This window comes from Pelobates fuscus, chromosome 2, assembly GCF_036172605.1.
Source record: "Pelobates fuscus isolate aPelFus1 chromosome 2, aPelFus1.pri, whole genome shotgun sequence".
Classification (NCBI taxonomy): domain Eukaryota; kingdom Metazoa; phylum Chordata; class Amphibia; order Anura; family Pelobatidae; genus Pelobates; species Pelobates fuscus.
The window spans coordinates 380,921,774-380,937,994 of record NC_086318.1 but is presented as its reverse complement, the minus strand read 5'-3'; the positions used below and the strand labels follow the sequence as shown (position 1 = coordinate 380,937,994).

Sequence of the window (16,221 nt, the reverse complement as noted above, 5' to 3'; positions counted from 1 at the left end):
CAACACCCAACCTTTGAGATAGAACAGCACCTAAACCAGTCTCTGATGCGTCTACCTCGAGCAAAAATGGCAGAGAAGTGTCAGGGTGAACTAAAATTGGAGCGGAAGCGAAAAGCTCCTTGAGAGTCTTGAACGCAAGGAGAGCTTCAGTAGTCCAATTCTTAGTGTCAGCCCCCTGTTTGGTCATGTTAGTGATGGGTGCAATAATGGAAGAATAGCCCTTAATAAAGCGCCTATAATAATTGGAAAAACCAATAAATCTCTGTATGGCTTTAAGACCTGTGGGTAAAGGCCACTCTAGAATGGATTGGAGCTTATCCGGGTCCATCTTAAATCCCTCCCCAGAGATCACATAGCCGAGAAAGGTTACCTGGGTTTGATCAAAGCTACATTTCTCCAACTTGCAGTACAAGCCATGCTGGAGAAGCTTGTGCAAAACCCTCCTGACTTGTTTGTGATGAATCTCAATGTCACTAGAATGAATGAGTATATCATCTAGGTATACAATGACGCACTCTTGCTGAAATTCCCTAAGAACCTCATTAATCAGATCTTGGAATACTGCTGGCGCATTGCATAACCCAAAAGGCATGACAGTATATTCATAGTGGCCATATCGAGTATTGAATGCCGTCATCCACTCATGTCCCTGCTGGATTCTCACCAAGTTATATGCCCCTCTGAGGTCTAACTTGGTGAAAATTGTAGAGCCCTTCAAACGATCGAAGAGTTCGGTGATCAAGGGAATCGGGTAGGCATTTTTAATGGTTATCTTATTCAGGCCTCGATAATCAATACAAGGTCTCAAAGAACCATCTTTCTTTTTAACAAAAAAAAATCCAGCCCCGGCAGGAGAGGAGGACCTCCTGATGAATCCCTTGTCTAAATTTTCGTGAATATATTCCTCTAGGACTGAGTTCTCCTTTATAGATAATGGGTATACATGACCTCTGGGAGGCATGGTACCAGGGAGTAGGTTAATTTTGCAATCAAAGGACCTGTGTGGGGGTAAGGTATCGGCTTTCTTTTTGTCAAATACTGCCTTTAAATCTAGATACTGAGACGGAATTTGTGTCTCTGTAGGATTGTCAGAGGTATTCGATGTATTAGTTAATCCAAGAGGTAAGACCTTCCGCAAGCATTTTTCTTGACAATTCTCTCCCCACGAAACTATCTCCCCTGATTCCCAATTAATAATAGGGTTGTGTCTCCTCAGCCAGGAGTACCCCAGAACTATGGGAATAGACGGAGAAGAAATGAGCATCAAGGATATATCCTCTTTATGCAGGATGCCAACAGTCAAGTTAATCGGTATGGTTTCATGAAAAATAACAGGCTCAAGTAACGGTCTACCATCGATGGCCTCAACAGCCAGAGGTGTCTCTTTTAACTGGGATGGAATAGCATGCTTGGCAGCAAAACCCTGATCTATAAAGCTCTCAGCAGCTCCAGAATCAATTAGTGCCATAGTCTTAACTACTCCCTTCTCCCACTTTAAAGAAACGGGTAACACAAGCCTGAGCTCCTTGTAGTTGTGAATAGAGGACAAAGTAGAAACACCCAAGGCCTGTCCTCTAGAGGAACTTAGGTGCGAGCGTTTCCCGAACGATTGGGACAATTTAGGCGTAAATGACCCCTGACTCCACAATACATACATAAACCCTCCCTTCTCCTGTACTGTCTCTCCCTTTCAGTGAGATGAGTACTGCCTATCTGCATAGGTTCAGGAATACGTAAGTCTTCGAATTCAGAGATTTGAAAGGTAGGCGCTAGTTTAAAGGAGGGTCTACGGGTCTTATCTCGAGTGTTCTGCCTCTCTCTTAAGCGTTCATCAATACGAGATATAAAAGAAATTAAATCCTCCAAATTTTCAGGGAGTTCTCTAGTAGCGACCTCGTCAAGAATTACATCTGATAACCCATTCAGAAACACATCTATATAAGCCTGTTCGTTCCACTTAACTTCTGCCGCCAAGGATCTGAACTCTAGTGCATAATCCACAAGTGTTCGATTGTCCTGTTTAAGGCGCAACATTAATCTAGCTGCATTGACCTTTCTGCCAGGAGGGTCAAAAGTTCTTCTAAACGCAGCTACAAAGGCATTATAATTATAGACGAGTGGATTATCATTCTCCCATAAAGGATTGGCCCATCTCAAAGCTTTTTCAATGAGCAGAGTAATAATAAATCCAACCTTTGCTCTATCTGTAGGATAAGAGCGGGGTTGTAGTTCGAAATGGATGCTAATCTGGTTTAGAAAGCCACGACACTTCTCCGGTGCCCCGCCATAACGTACTGGTGGGGTAATACGGGAAGAAGCACCTACAGTGGCTACCTCTAGACCTGAGACTGCAGGAGAGATAGAAGGAGTACGTGTCTCCTCAGGTGGATTACTAGCACGAGACAAAAGTGCCTGTAGTGCCAAAGCCATCTGATCCATCCTATGTTCCATGGCGTCAAACCTGGGATCCGAAGAACCAAGCTGACTGTTTGTACCTGCAGGATCCATTGGCCCTGTCGTAATGTCAGGATCGGGACAGGGATCCAACACGCAGAGTACAAAGAGTGGAAAGGTACGTATACCGGGCCTTAGAATGGCCGGACTAACGTACCGAGAGTAAAGAATAGTCAGAGGCAAGCCGAGGTCGAGGGAACGAGAAGACAGATAAGCGAGAGACAAGCCGGGTCAAGGGATAACAGAGAAACAGGGTAGTACAACGAGCCGAGTCAAAACCAATGAAGCAAACTAGAATACCAGAGCACTGAGTGACTAGACAAGCTAGAACCACGACAGGGCAATGAGCTGAAGTAAGGAGTAAGCTTAAATACCCTGGCTCTGGATGGAAATCACGCCTCTGACAAGTACCGATTGGATATCGGACACTTGAGTGACAGATTGCTCGTGCTAGCGTCATGACGTCACGTATTGAGCGTCCTGCTAGAAAAGGACGTGGATTCCTCGCGGCCGGTGTTTAAGTGACTGGATGAACCGCGAGGAACGGAGGAAACAGCTCGCCTGGACGGATACACCACCAAGTCTCTACCTCCCTTAGAGGTAGAGGCCTCAGGTACCCTGACACTTATATTTGTGTGGTTTCAATACCAGGACTAAACTAAATTACCAGTTACTTAAATTGTACCAAGCACGTCTATATATATACTATGGCAGGATTCCTGTCCAATAAACCCGACAGTAACCTATGGTGTAGGGATTCGGAGAATGTGTTTTCAGTAGAACAACTAGAATACTCCTCCTCTGCTCCTGACATAAACCAGTCCTTCAACACCTTACAGAACCTCTATAAAAAACAAATCAAATCTAGCTGGGAGATCTCTTCCCTTGAGAACTATAACAAGAAGGAGATGATCCCCAGGGGTTTGAGAGTTCGTAATGTACCATCATCTCACACAGAAAATGTTGAGTTGATGAAAGAGTGGGAGGCGGCAGCAGGAACATGCTCTAAACATTTTATGGAAATCTTAATAAAATTCGAAAAAGAGAAAGTACTAGAAGTTAACTCCAGTCTTGATAAAGAGATTGCTACGGTTCGACAATATCAATCTCATCCTGAATTTACGCAGTTCGAGTCTAGACTTAAAAACAATCTAGACAAGTTTCAAAACAACATCAAAATCCGCAAACATCAAAAATTCATTAGGGATACTAAAGACTACCAAACCAACAATGTATATGGTCAGTTCAACCGGAGGGTTAGGACCAACTCTGACAACTATCTGACATCAGATTATGAGTCCTCGGACACGGATAGCGATTTAACTAGTAGTGTCCCATCCGGTTCCCAACCACAAAACGAGAACACCCCCACTTACACTAACCCAAAAGGGATACTTAAGAAAGGGGTTAATTTTTTAGAGATGGGCCATGCAGATGGCATACAAACACGCAGAAACAGGTATTCCACGCGAAACAGGGAAGGGAGCAGAGGAAGGGGAAATGGAAGGAGAAGATTCTGACCCCCAGTAAGGATTCAAACCTGGACCTGAGAGTTGTCAACCTATCTACACAGGTCCTCAACAAAAACCATCTCTCACTACTAGAGAAAGGTTTATCTTTTGTACCAGTACCCCCTTTTAATAAATTTATGTGGGTCAAAGATCTCCACTTGTTCGCTCGTAAACTTGCCCTCCACAAATTTCATGTAATCAATAAAGAAAAAAAGGCCCAATCCCATGGTATGTCAACTAGGGAATACGAATGTCTTATGACTCTCATGGATCTATGGGAAGAAAATAATGAGACTAGGCAACTAAAATACACTAATCTGAAACAAAAGAGTAAATTTACCCCATACTTGGGTAATTACCGCAACATTGACTTATTCCTAGAAACCATGAAAGATGAAATTGACAAATTAGACATTAGATCTCTAGACTTCTATCCAAACATGAACTTGTCGAGGAATGAACAAGCAGCACTAAAGTCCCTCAAAAATAACACCAAAATCATTTTGAAACCCGCAGACAAAGGCGGCAATATTGTCCTCCTGGACCTTGCAAAGTATGTGGAAATGGTACTCAATGTCTTAGAGGATGGGAATACTTACAAAATCCTAGGCTCGGACCCTACCAATGCTTTCCTCAACAAATACAAGGAAATCTTGGACAAAGGCCGCAGTAGAGGGTTGCTATCTGAGGATGAATATGGGTTCATCCTCAACCGTTACCCGAAGATAGCAACCTTCTACTGCCTGCCCAAAGTACATAAAAGTTTGACATCACCCCCGGGCCGCCCGATTGTCTCGGGCATAGAGAATCTAACTCAAAATGGGAGCTTGTATCTAGATAAAATCTTAAGACCTTTGGTTGAGAAACTTCCATCCTATCTGCAAGATACAAAGCAGACTTTGGCTCTTCTATCTAACCTTGAAGTACCACCCACAGCAAAACTCTGCAGCCTTGACATCGAGGCTTTATACTCTTCAATCCCGCATTCGAATGGTATTAGACACATACGCCATTTTTTAGAACAAAGAGGGGAGATAGACTCAGCACATACGACTTTCTGTTTGGAACTCCTAGAATACATCCTCACACACAACTATTTTATTTTTAAAAATAAGTATTACCACCAAATTAGGGGGACTGCGATGGGGACAGCTTGTGCCCCATCGTACGCAAACCTCCACCTGGGATGGTGGGAGGAAAACTTATCCAACCAGACAGAAGTTGCACAATACCTCCCCCTCATCTACTTATGGCGTCGCTACATCGACGATGTGTTTATGGTGTGGCTAGGGACCTCTGATGAGTTTAAGGAGTTTGTACAAATCCTGAATATCAATGATGAAAACTTAAAATTCACAAGTGAGTTTGGTGATCATAAATTAAACTTTTTGGATTTAACAATCTCCATTACGGACAACAACAAAATAGAAACTACCCTCTACCGCAAGCCATCTGCGTCTAACAACCTACTAAGATGGGATAGTTTCCACCCGGTGCCTCTTAAACTAGGCATTCCAACAGGGCAATACCTCAGGTTGAGACGTAACTGCAGCTCTATCACAGAATATAGAGCCAAGGCAGGTGAACTCAGGAGTTTCTTTAAAGCAAAAGGATATCCAAATAGATGCCTCAAGAGGGCATACAAGAGAGCCCTCAATTCAGACCGCAATGATCTGATCACAGACAATACACGGAAAAATTCAGAAGATACCAGAGGGACTATACGCCTCATTGCAACTTATGATGCAGGCTGGGAGAGTGTCAAAAACTCTCTCAGACGGTTCTGGCCGCTCCTGACTAATGACTCACACCTCCAAGAGGTACTAGCACCAAACGTGACTATCACAGCCCGGAGGGGTAAAAACCTCAGAGATCTACTTGCCCCCAGCCACCTAAAAACAGGACCTCCCCCTACAACTTGGTTACAGACCCCCTTGGTTGGTACCTTTGGGTGCGGGAGATGTATCTCGTGTAAATTCATAAAAAGGGATTCCAAAAAAGTGAAAGACACCTCAGGGACAAAAGAATTCGCAATAACCTCATTTTTTAACTGTAACACTGCTGGCATTGTGTACCTTTTGACCTGCGGATGTAATAAGAAATATGTGGGCAAAACATTCCGTCCATTCAAGAAACGGATACAGGAACACATTAGATCCTGTAAAAACTTGAATGACAACCCCATTTCAAGACACCTCCGCGAACACCATAATAGCGACCCTAAGGAACTACGTTTTTGCGGTTTGGAACTTGTTAAAAAGAATCCAAGACGGGGAGATTACGACAGATTCCTTAGACAAAGGGAGTGTTTTTGGATCTACCAGCTCAGTACCTTAAGTCCTAGAGGTCTGAACGAAGGTTTTTCCTTCTCCCCCTTTCTCTGAACCCCTGCTCTTTAGACGTGCTTATTATTCTTGATTATGATCATCACTATGTATTATCATACATTTTTTCTGGTAATGTTTTATTAACTTTTTTATTTTCCCATTGCTTTCAACACTATTACCTCCAAGGAAGGTCTTACTGTTACTGTATTTATGTTAGCACACTATAGGACTCCAACTTTATACAGGGGCTTTCATTCCCTGTTTTACCATTTATCATCTGAATATGTTGGGCTCCTGTTTGTGTGTCTAGAACTTCTTATTGGGACTTGTATTGTGATTGCTCTACTCTAGTTCACATATGTTGCCCTTTTGCCGAGTATGTTTATACCGGCATAATCAGTGTTCACATTAAGCATCTTTTTTGGCAACATTTTGTCCTTTTGGGCTCTTGATGTTGTTTTACTTTGCAACTTTATGTTACATTTTTTCAGGCATCAGTAGTTTCCCCCCCCCCCCCCTATGACATGGCAGTGTAACGAGCAGCCGCCCCTTTTTTTTTTTCTCCCTCGGCCGGCATCATGCTCCCTGCCCGTCCTAAACTGAGGCCCCCCCCCCTCCGTGACGCGGCGGAATCCGATTGGCCGCGTGACGTAGCATGAGGGGCGGGCTCTTCCTCATTTAAACCATGCCGGGGCACGAGTAGCCTTCACTGCTCTTGATAAAGGCGCCACATAGCGCCGAAACGCGCGTCGAGCTAGACGCTGGGGTGCTGGGGCTTTTTTTATTTTACATGTCTGGGTCTCTCTGGTAGCGATATGTCTCTTAGCGGCTAATAGATTTAGGGCTGTATCCTGCTTGGCGTTTTTTGCCGCACAGTTTTAGGAAGGCTTTAGGAAGGCTTGCATCTATTCATCTACCTCCTTAGGGTTTGCCTCTCAGGTACTGCAGTTATATTTCGAGGTATATTCAGGGACTCCTCTGCTGATATCTCCTGAGTACCTCTCAGGCACTGCATTTATATCTCGAGTGATATTTGGGGACTCCTCTGCTGATATCTCCGTTTTCTGTTAGCCCGCAATTTACTCTGTTCTGTTTGGATAGGGCTACCTAGCATTTTTCAGTATCGTATGCAGTTAGGAGTTTAGGCTACCTACCCCTCTTACTCGAAACTATAAGGAGGGCTCCTATTTATTATTTCTTAACTTTATCCATATGGAGCTTGCCTTCCTAAGTGCTTTGTAGGTTGGGGGCTGTTTAGAGGTGTCCATACAGTGGCACTGACCCTCAGTTCCACCTGTACCTACATAACTTACTGTAGAGGTCACCCGCTGGCTTTTGTGCTGCCCACAGACAATTATATAGGTGACACCTCCACCTTGACTGTTAGTCATATTAGGTGGGCAGCTCATACCAGGGGCCGACTCACTGTATGGTCTACAAAGGTGACCGCACTACGCCTTTAAACTGTGCTTATGCAGGGGAGGTTCACTTACGTACCTATAAGTCCTCCATTTGTTTATACTACTACTAGCCCACCGCTGAGTTTGACTTGGCTTATCTAGCCTGTCGCTTTTATATGGTCCCCCTGTGATATACTCCACATATAGTATATTACTTCGCAGGGGTATACCCACGTGACCTCCAATTTAAGTTAATTTACTTTACTTGTAAGGTTGAGACCTAGTGCGTGTTGCACGTGTTTTCACATATATACCCCCTCTACCCCTCTCCCCCCCCCCCTTCCCCTTTTTTCACAGTTTATCTGCACCTCCTTGGTTTACCAATTTTTGGTTTTTAGCAATTTAACTTCTTATTAAAGACTTTTTTATTTTTCATGTACCTATTTACGTTTACTTGCATGATGCAGCAATGGGACTTTAGTTAATTTTGTACCCTCCTGTATGGGCACACCCTCGATTAGTGGTCTTTGGGGGCAGGGCCCTTGCTCTCCCTTCCATCTACCCTAATACTTGGGATTTCCTCTTTTTGTTCAGCCATTGAAGGGATCGTTGGATTCCGAGCGCGCAGCCCGCTACAGCACCCCACCGCCTGTTACAGCATTCCATCGAAGGTGAAGAGACCCTCTACAATAACGAGCAAACAAGGAAGGAGCCTGGAGGACGCACTGGACAAAGGAGGACTGACTACATGTTCCTCTATACTGGCACAGACCGGAGATAATCCCTTGGATGCAGATACAACTAACAGATGATACAGGGAATCCTCTGGCCTCTAACTGTGGTGAGATCTAACCATTAAGCATTTGGAGCAATAGCTACATACAATCATCAGTGTACACACATTTGGACTGTAAATACTTTTTTCATTTTTTTATTTTTTATTTTTCCTTTTTCATTTTTTGGACATTTTCTCTGCTTTCTATATATATTTTTTCTATATTACTGATGAATTTTTTTTTTTTTTTTTTTGTACAGTGTATATAGCAGATAGAGGGCTCTCTATCATTTAGTGCTTTTGTGCACTTTCCTTGATTATCTATTGCGGTTTATATTGGGGGCTTTCTGTATATATTTATCATTGTTTAGGTGTCATGGTAGGATTGTAGATATATTTTGTCATCAATTATACTTTTTCGATATTCTATTTGCTTTAGATATTTAATAAATCTATTTTTGCAAGAATTAGCTTCACAGCAGTATTTATATAGAGTGCGGTATCTTTTTGTTGTTGTATATATTATTGGGAGGTATCAGGAGTGGGTTACCCAGATATCCAGCACCTATTAGATGGAAGAGTGCCTGTACATTTCTCTTTTTTGACTTCAGGATCCAAACCTCTCTATACCGAAAACCCACATCAACCAATAACATGCTCAATTGGAGTAGCTACCATCCTAACCCTCTCAAGAGGGGCATCCCAGTGGGACAATATCTGCGACTCAAAAGGAACTGTTCCTCTGTGGAAGATTTTATTGAAAAGGCTGCATCACTAAAAGCTAGATTTAAAGCCAAAGGCTACCCGAATAGATGCCTGAAACAGGCATATCAGCGAGCACTTTTAAGTGACCGCGAGGTTCTGCTTGATAACAGTCCTAAACCCTCGCCCCCCAAAACAATCCGCTGCGTCGCAAACTTTGACGCAGGCTGGGATGTATCCAAAAAAATCCTGGCTAGATTTTGCCCATTACTCACGCAAGACCGACATCTCAAAGATGTGATCCCACCGCGGGTTTCCATAACAGCAAAAAGGGGCAAAAACCTCAAGGACATGTTAGTACCAAGCCACCTTTCAAAACATAATGAACAAAAGAAAAATTGGCTCAATGTTTATGGCACCTATCAGTGTGGACGCTGTGTAGCCTGCTGCTACATAGATAGAGATTCCAAGTCCATAACTGATTCTTCCGGTGTACATAAAACTCTAATTAAACAATTCTTCAATTGTAATTCAACGGGACTGGTTTACCTCCTCACATGTAAATGTGGTAAAAAATATGTAGGGAAAACAATACGTCCCTTTAAGAGGCGCATGATGGAACATGTCCACTCGGTTTCATCCGACAGAGATACTCCTGTAGCCAGACATGCTAGAACACACCATAGTGACACATCCAGATGTTTTAAATTTGCAGGGGTGGAAAAAGTAAATGTTGGCAAAAGAGGGGGTAACCTTGATCTAATCCTCAAGAGGAGAGAATGCTTTTGGATTCAGACACTAAACACCATGGCCTCAATGAAGGCTTCACCTTCACCCCTTTTATTTCATAATGACAATCCATCTTATTTCACAATGACAATCCATTTCATTGTTATAAATCCTTCCAATGGATCTACACTTGTTGTTTGTTAATGTACATAATAACTGTATATATTATAATTCCATTATGCCATTATCATGAACTATTGTATTAGCGGCCACACTAAACCTTAACCATTCAGTAATCACTGCAACCTTATTGTTACACTATAGAATTCATAACCTGCCTTTCTAATAGGAGATTATGCATTATGTATAACAATAAGTCTACTACACTAGTACAATCATGGGAATACCCCTTTTAATTTATATGCGCTCGTTTATTTCCAAGTCCGCCCCAAAAGGATGGGTACAGGACTTTAGGAACATGCTAAACATCGCAATAACCAACGGTGTATTTCCCCTCTGAGTCAGTATATCTCCAATTTGGGGCTACGTATGAAAGGCATGTGAGCCGGTACCCCTGTTAGCGCAGCGCACATGCGCTCCAGTGTCGGCACCGAGCCCCGCCTTCCACCCGCTCTGATTGTACTGAGCCCATATGATTGATGGCTCACGCACGCATCATGAACGGTGGGCGCACACTAACAAAGCGCCGCCCACGTTCACTTCTGATTGGTTCAATTTCGGCCGTGACACATATTTAACAAGAACACACGGGCACTAGCTCGTTGACAGCCTTTGAGAAAGGCGCTCTTTATAGCGCCGAAACGCGTTAGGCAGGCAGATAATGATTTTATAATCACGCCACGTTATTTTTTATTTTACACTGTTTGGGGTGTTGTATTAGGGAAAGAGGAGTTGGGGCCTGTATGGAGTTGTCTTTAGGGAATGATGGAGTATTTCTACGACCATGTTTAGCTAACGATTGACTGCTAGAATAGACAGTGTGAGATATGTTGCCACAGCAGTCTTATCTTGGTCAGTCAGTGTAGCCAGCACTGGGATTGGATGGGATTAGTTGGACTCTTGCCATTGAGGTTTCCTTGGAATCACTAGACCGTTCTTATTTACCTGCAACACTGGTCTAGAAAGTAACCTCTTATACAGCCATTACTGAGGCACAATACCTCTAGTTTAACTAATAGCTACTTTGCAAAGAGGATCCCTCTGCATCTTCTAATTAGCGAGTACTTTCAGTACCTTTTATTATGAACAGCTACAATATCCGAGGGGCTCTATAGCAGTAACTACGTCTTTGTTCTCCTTACAGAGGAGAGCAATCACTAGGAGTCACTTTGCTATACTGATCTTAGCAGTATCCTCTGGTAGAACTAATAGTGGGGCCTTTACGTCTCCTAAATTCCTAATTGGTACTTCTAAACCGGAGGTTTTTCTGCATTACTAGTTAGTGTCTGAGTGTCTCTTTAGCACTAGCTATTATTACCTACTGATGTCACCTTCTGTGGGGAGCCTGTCCAATTGGCACTTACTAATCAATAGGAGTTAACATGTAACACTATTTGTTGCAGTCCCCTCCAGTGTAGCCATTTTTGAGGCTTCAATGTCTCCATACTTATAATTGGCAACATTGTATTGAGGCTTTTTTACTGCACACTAGTATACTATACGTTAACCCTGACCATTAGAGTAAGTGCCTATTTATACACCAGCTGCTATCACTAATAGATACTGGTCTCTCCCATCCATATTCTATTTGGCGAGGCACACACCTATACAGCTATATACTCATGGTTATACTCTTCCCGTAGCTCCCTGAGCTCCTTTACAATTCCTCTCTCCCTCTTGGAGTGGGTTATTCATTTATTTATTTGTTAATATTTCTTTTTTTCATTATCCTTCCTTTATGTTCATGATTTTGTATACCTAATTAAAGATAATCGATTTTAACAGACAACTGAGATTTGTATCTCACCAGTGTGGCCTGGACATTCGGTCCTTGGTTTACACTATCATTTTTCTCTTCTTATATACAGTTTAAGGGTTATCCCCTACTGAGATATGATCTGGACACACTGAATTTATCCCCGCAAGGGGGTTATTTTTCTTTCTTCTTCATGAATGTGACAAGTTATTTTGTTGCCATTTTTTGTAGTTAAAGTGAACCTAATATGCACCTTGATAACCCTTCCAATTATTCAGTATTGATCACTGCTTTAAGTGTTTAGTGTTCGTCCCATCTCTTCTTATTTTCCCTAAAAATCAAGAAGATGTTTAGTAGCGAATTGAAGTGTCCCATAAGTTCAGCTTGGTGGATGAAATATTTGCCTAAAGTATGAGGCAGACCTTACAGCCCAGTTATTGCATCCCTGATATGGATGCAGAATTTAGTATTTTAACATAAGGCATTTGTGACATTTCTGGTAACTCTGGGCTCAAAATTTCCACTCTCCACTAGTCAATGGTGAGTTAAAATTTAGCTCTGGTGAGTAGAAATTTACCCCTGAGGAGTATGCTATGGCTTGCTGTGGTAAGTAACTTTTATGGCTTACAAATCTTTAGCCTTATTTAACTTGTTGGAAGTTTTTTAGCCCTTTAGCCCCGTTTTCTCCTTGCCTTACTGCAAACTGTGAAATGTAATGATACACCAAATATTACAACTATTAATATAAAACCTATCTAAAAAGCAACTTATTTATCCTGTTTTATTTTTTTCTTCCAGTGTGTGGTGAGCACCATATCACAGATTGATGAAATTGATCCTGAAGTTGTAACTAAGTATGTATAATAGCTATGGTAAATCCTAAAAAATGTCACCCGTGAAGTACTACTATTGCAGACTAATTACTATTTGTACGTTTTTGATGGAGTATTTACGTACATGCTTAAATACTAGTGATTTATTTTTTTATCGGTAGTTCTAATCTTCATGTTAATATAGGTGAGCTACCATGTGCAACGTTTAAAAAGTTGTAAATATTTATGGCATATGAAATCGCAATCAATCAGCATTTTGTGTGTCCTTTTATCTCTTGACCACTGAAAAGACATTGCTCTCAAACTGCTACGAAAACATTGGGATTTCATGTTTTTTGTTTTTGTTTTTTTTTAAATTTTTTTTTTTCCATTCAAGGTTTATTTTTTCAGCATAGGCAAATACATACATCTAGAATAACATAGATCTGAACAACTGCATGGTGAAGCATAGAAATATGTCGCAAAATTACGTAAGCTGCGTAAGATATCACATTAGTATCATGGTGTTATATTAATTTCGGTGTCTACTTGTATCAAGCATGTCTGGTGTTAATTTAGTTATGGTCGCAATCTGGAGTAGCAAGTTAAGGTGGGGTTCAGATTCTCGTGCTAGACAATAGTAGCCTAAGATGATCATAAACAGGTTAAACGTAAGACATAACTAATTTCAGTTATCCATAATAGTCGTTTACAATTGGTTACGTCAAAACAAGACGTACACTAGTTAACTTTCTAAAGGGCAGTCACATAAGTGAAGCAAATATATATGTCAAAAGTAATGGCTGAAATGATAAAACAGCTTAAGTGAGCGTAATTATATTTCTCCAGTTTCTGCATATGATGCAGCGGAAAGGTAGTACTAACCAATCGCTCGAGACCCAGCCTAGTTGTATAGCAGTGTCGGGATGACAATAAGGCGTGGTATAGGTTTTGGCGGTCCTAGCTTACCAATTTATAACTTTCTTAAAGTGATAGCGAGGCTGTATATTCCATCGCTATCTAGCCCTACTAGTTAGTGTATTGATAGGTTAAGGTAGCTAGTATGTGAGGTCCTAGGGTGGTAGGGCTTAGGTATAAGTGAGAAGGCTATGTGGTCCCTCATGGTCCACCGCTACAGTTTAGTGTATTGCTAGGTTAGTTGGCTGGGTCATGGTAGCTTACATCAAAATAACAGCATAGATAGACATATTCCATAGGTCTTAACAAGGCTTAGTTATAGCAGGTTATAAGAGGGAGTTAAATAAAAATGCCCCAGCCTTCTAGGAAGGGGAGGGGTATAATAGAAAAAGGGCCTACGTGAGGTCCCCTGTAAAGCTCCAGTGGGAGTGTCCCCTGTGCTCCAAAGGGCCTTGTGCCAAGCACGCACAGCCGGGTGTTGCGAGACACCCTAATTTAAAATAATAAAATGAACAGAAAAATCAATTTTTAGTAGGAGGCTAAGACTAAAAATACAAGTAGTAGTCCATCCGATCTTGACAGGCATCAGGTAGGAAAGTGAGTCACTTCACTATAGGTGGCCATATGCCGCCCGGTGCGAGGAAACTGTTTCGTTGTGAGCGCTAGTCCCCTGGAAGGTGTACACACCAGACCCCTCACCGGTATCATATCTGCGCGGTGTTGCACAGGGCCCATAGGCATGTGAAGGGGAGAGCCTTTTACATCTGGGCACCGTGGTCATCCCCGTGACGGTTAACCCCTTTCCGTCCCCCCCAGGGTGGACTCCAGTCTGTCGGTGGATAGTTCCATAGTGCCGTGGGCACTCGGGGGCATGGGCAGTCCAGCAGACCCCCCCCCCCCCCCAAAGCAGAATCCGCAGGCCGTCCATCCCCTGCACCTCCCCAGCTTCTCCAGAACCACCTTGGAGCTCCGGACAGATCATGCCTCACCTGGTTCCGGTCACATACTTGGCACCAGCGCGCACGCCACCGGTCCGCCGGAGGGTCCGCGCATCCCGGCCCCACAGGGCTCACAGAATCAGGGGCAAAGTCCTCTGGACAACCACCAAATCCAAAGGGTCGGGCCGGCTCCGTTTCAACACACCGGTCGCCTGAGAGAGGGCATCCGCGGGTCCACCTCCGCAAGAGGCCCTGGGTATCCTGACGCAGTCGGCCCTGGGAGTGTGTAGGACTTTGCGCGTTGTTTTGAGGGCACATGTTGTTCACCTGGATTCTGAGGGATGGGGTAGCGCACCGGGCAGGGGCGCTTCTGGAGCTGGGACTCTTGGCCGGGATAACCCCCACCGGTCGGGGGGGGCGGGGCCGGGCCTCCCGTCGTCTTGGCTGTCACAAGGCAGGTCTGTATGCCAAGTAGTTTGTTGTTTTGGGCGCGAGGCTGTGCTTCCATGCTTGCAAGGCCGCAAGGGCCAGCCGTGCTTGGGGTGTGCTGTGAGTGGGTCGCAATCCGGATCTATGCGTTCCTGGGGATTACCCCCCCTTGCGGTTTATTTTCCAGTGGGGCTGGTGGGCTCTAATTGTGGCAGGTATTTGTTTTAAGGGGCTGCATGCCGGAACTGGCGATGATGGCTGCTGCTCAGCTCGGCGGCCTGGCCCCACCTCGGATTTCATGTTTTAGGTCAAACTAGCTGGATTAAAAACCGTCAGCTGTATTTTCAGTTTTGCTACTTTGAACTAAAATGTGAAATTACCTTTAAATCCATGACTATTCACACTTTAGCCAATAGTGTTCTATGGCTCCAATCAAAATGGTGATTCTTTAAATAGCTGATTGCCTTATAAGATAGCATTTGGAGAGGGGGCGGGGCATAAACTTAATCTTGGTAAAGCGAATAGATATGTATGCTTAGCTTAGTCAGTTATGCAAATCATCACAATATCATTTATTTTCTTCCTCATATCGTAAACTTGTTTAAAAAAAAAAAAAAAAAAAGTGCAGCATCTCTTGACTACCCATACCAACGGTTTATGATGATCTTATGTGTTGAACAAGTCAGTGTTTATGCCTGTAATTTACTCTGCACTCAAAAATAAAGAATTAAAAAAAAAAAAGATAGCATTTGGAACAAATAGTAGATTACATCATATTATAAAGCTGTGTGAGAAGCATTTTCTTAGAACTTTACTTGTGGCAGGTTTAACATGTTGTTTTATCTGATTAACTGTCACAAATATGTTGTTACATTGTCAACATCTTCCACACTTTACAACTGCCGGAAACTGTGTCTTTATTTAAAGGGACACTATAGTCACCTGACCAACTTTAGCTTAATGAAGCAGTTTTGGTGTATAGAGCATGCCCCTGCAGCCTCACTGCTCAATCCTCTGCCATTTAGGAGTTAAATCCCTTTGTTTATGAACCCTAGTCACACCTCCCTGCATGTGACTTGCACAGCCTTCCATAAACACTTCCTGTAAAGAGAGCCCTATTTAGGCTTTCTTTATTGCAAGTTCTGTTTAATTAAGATTTTCTTATCCCCTGCTATGTTAATAGCTTGCTATACCCTGCAAGAGCCTCCTGTATGTGAGTAAAGTTCAATTTAGAGATTAAGATATAATTATTTAAGGTAAATTACATCTGTTTGAAAGGGAAACCAGTTT

General features: G+C 42.8%; 1 protein-coding gene across 2 annotated transcripts in view; it reads left to right on the top strand.

Moving 5' to 3' along the window:
• Window positions 1–16,221, top strand: part of VPS54 (VPS54 subunit of GARP complex) — a 94,116-nt gene that overhangs the window by 57,411 nt on the left and 20,484 nt on the right. For both annotated transcript variants that reach the window (XM_063443766.1, XM_063443767.1), the window contains exon 10: window positions 12,633–12,688. In XM_063443766.1, coding sequence (XP_063299836.1) covers window positions 12,633–12,688 — 56 coding nt within the window. The remainder of the gene's footprint in view (window positions 1–12,632; window positions 12,689–16,221) is intronic.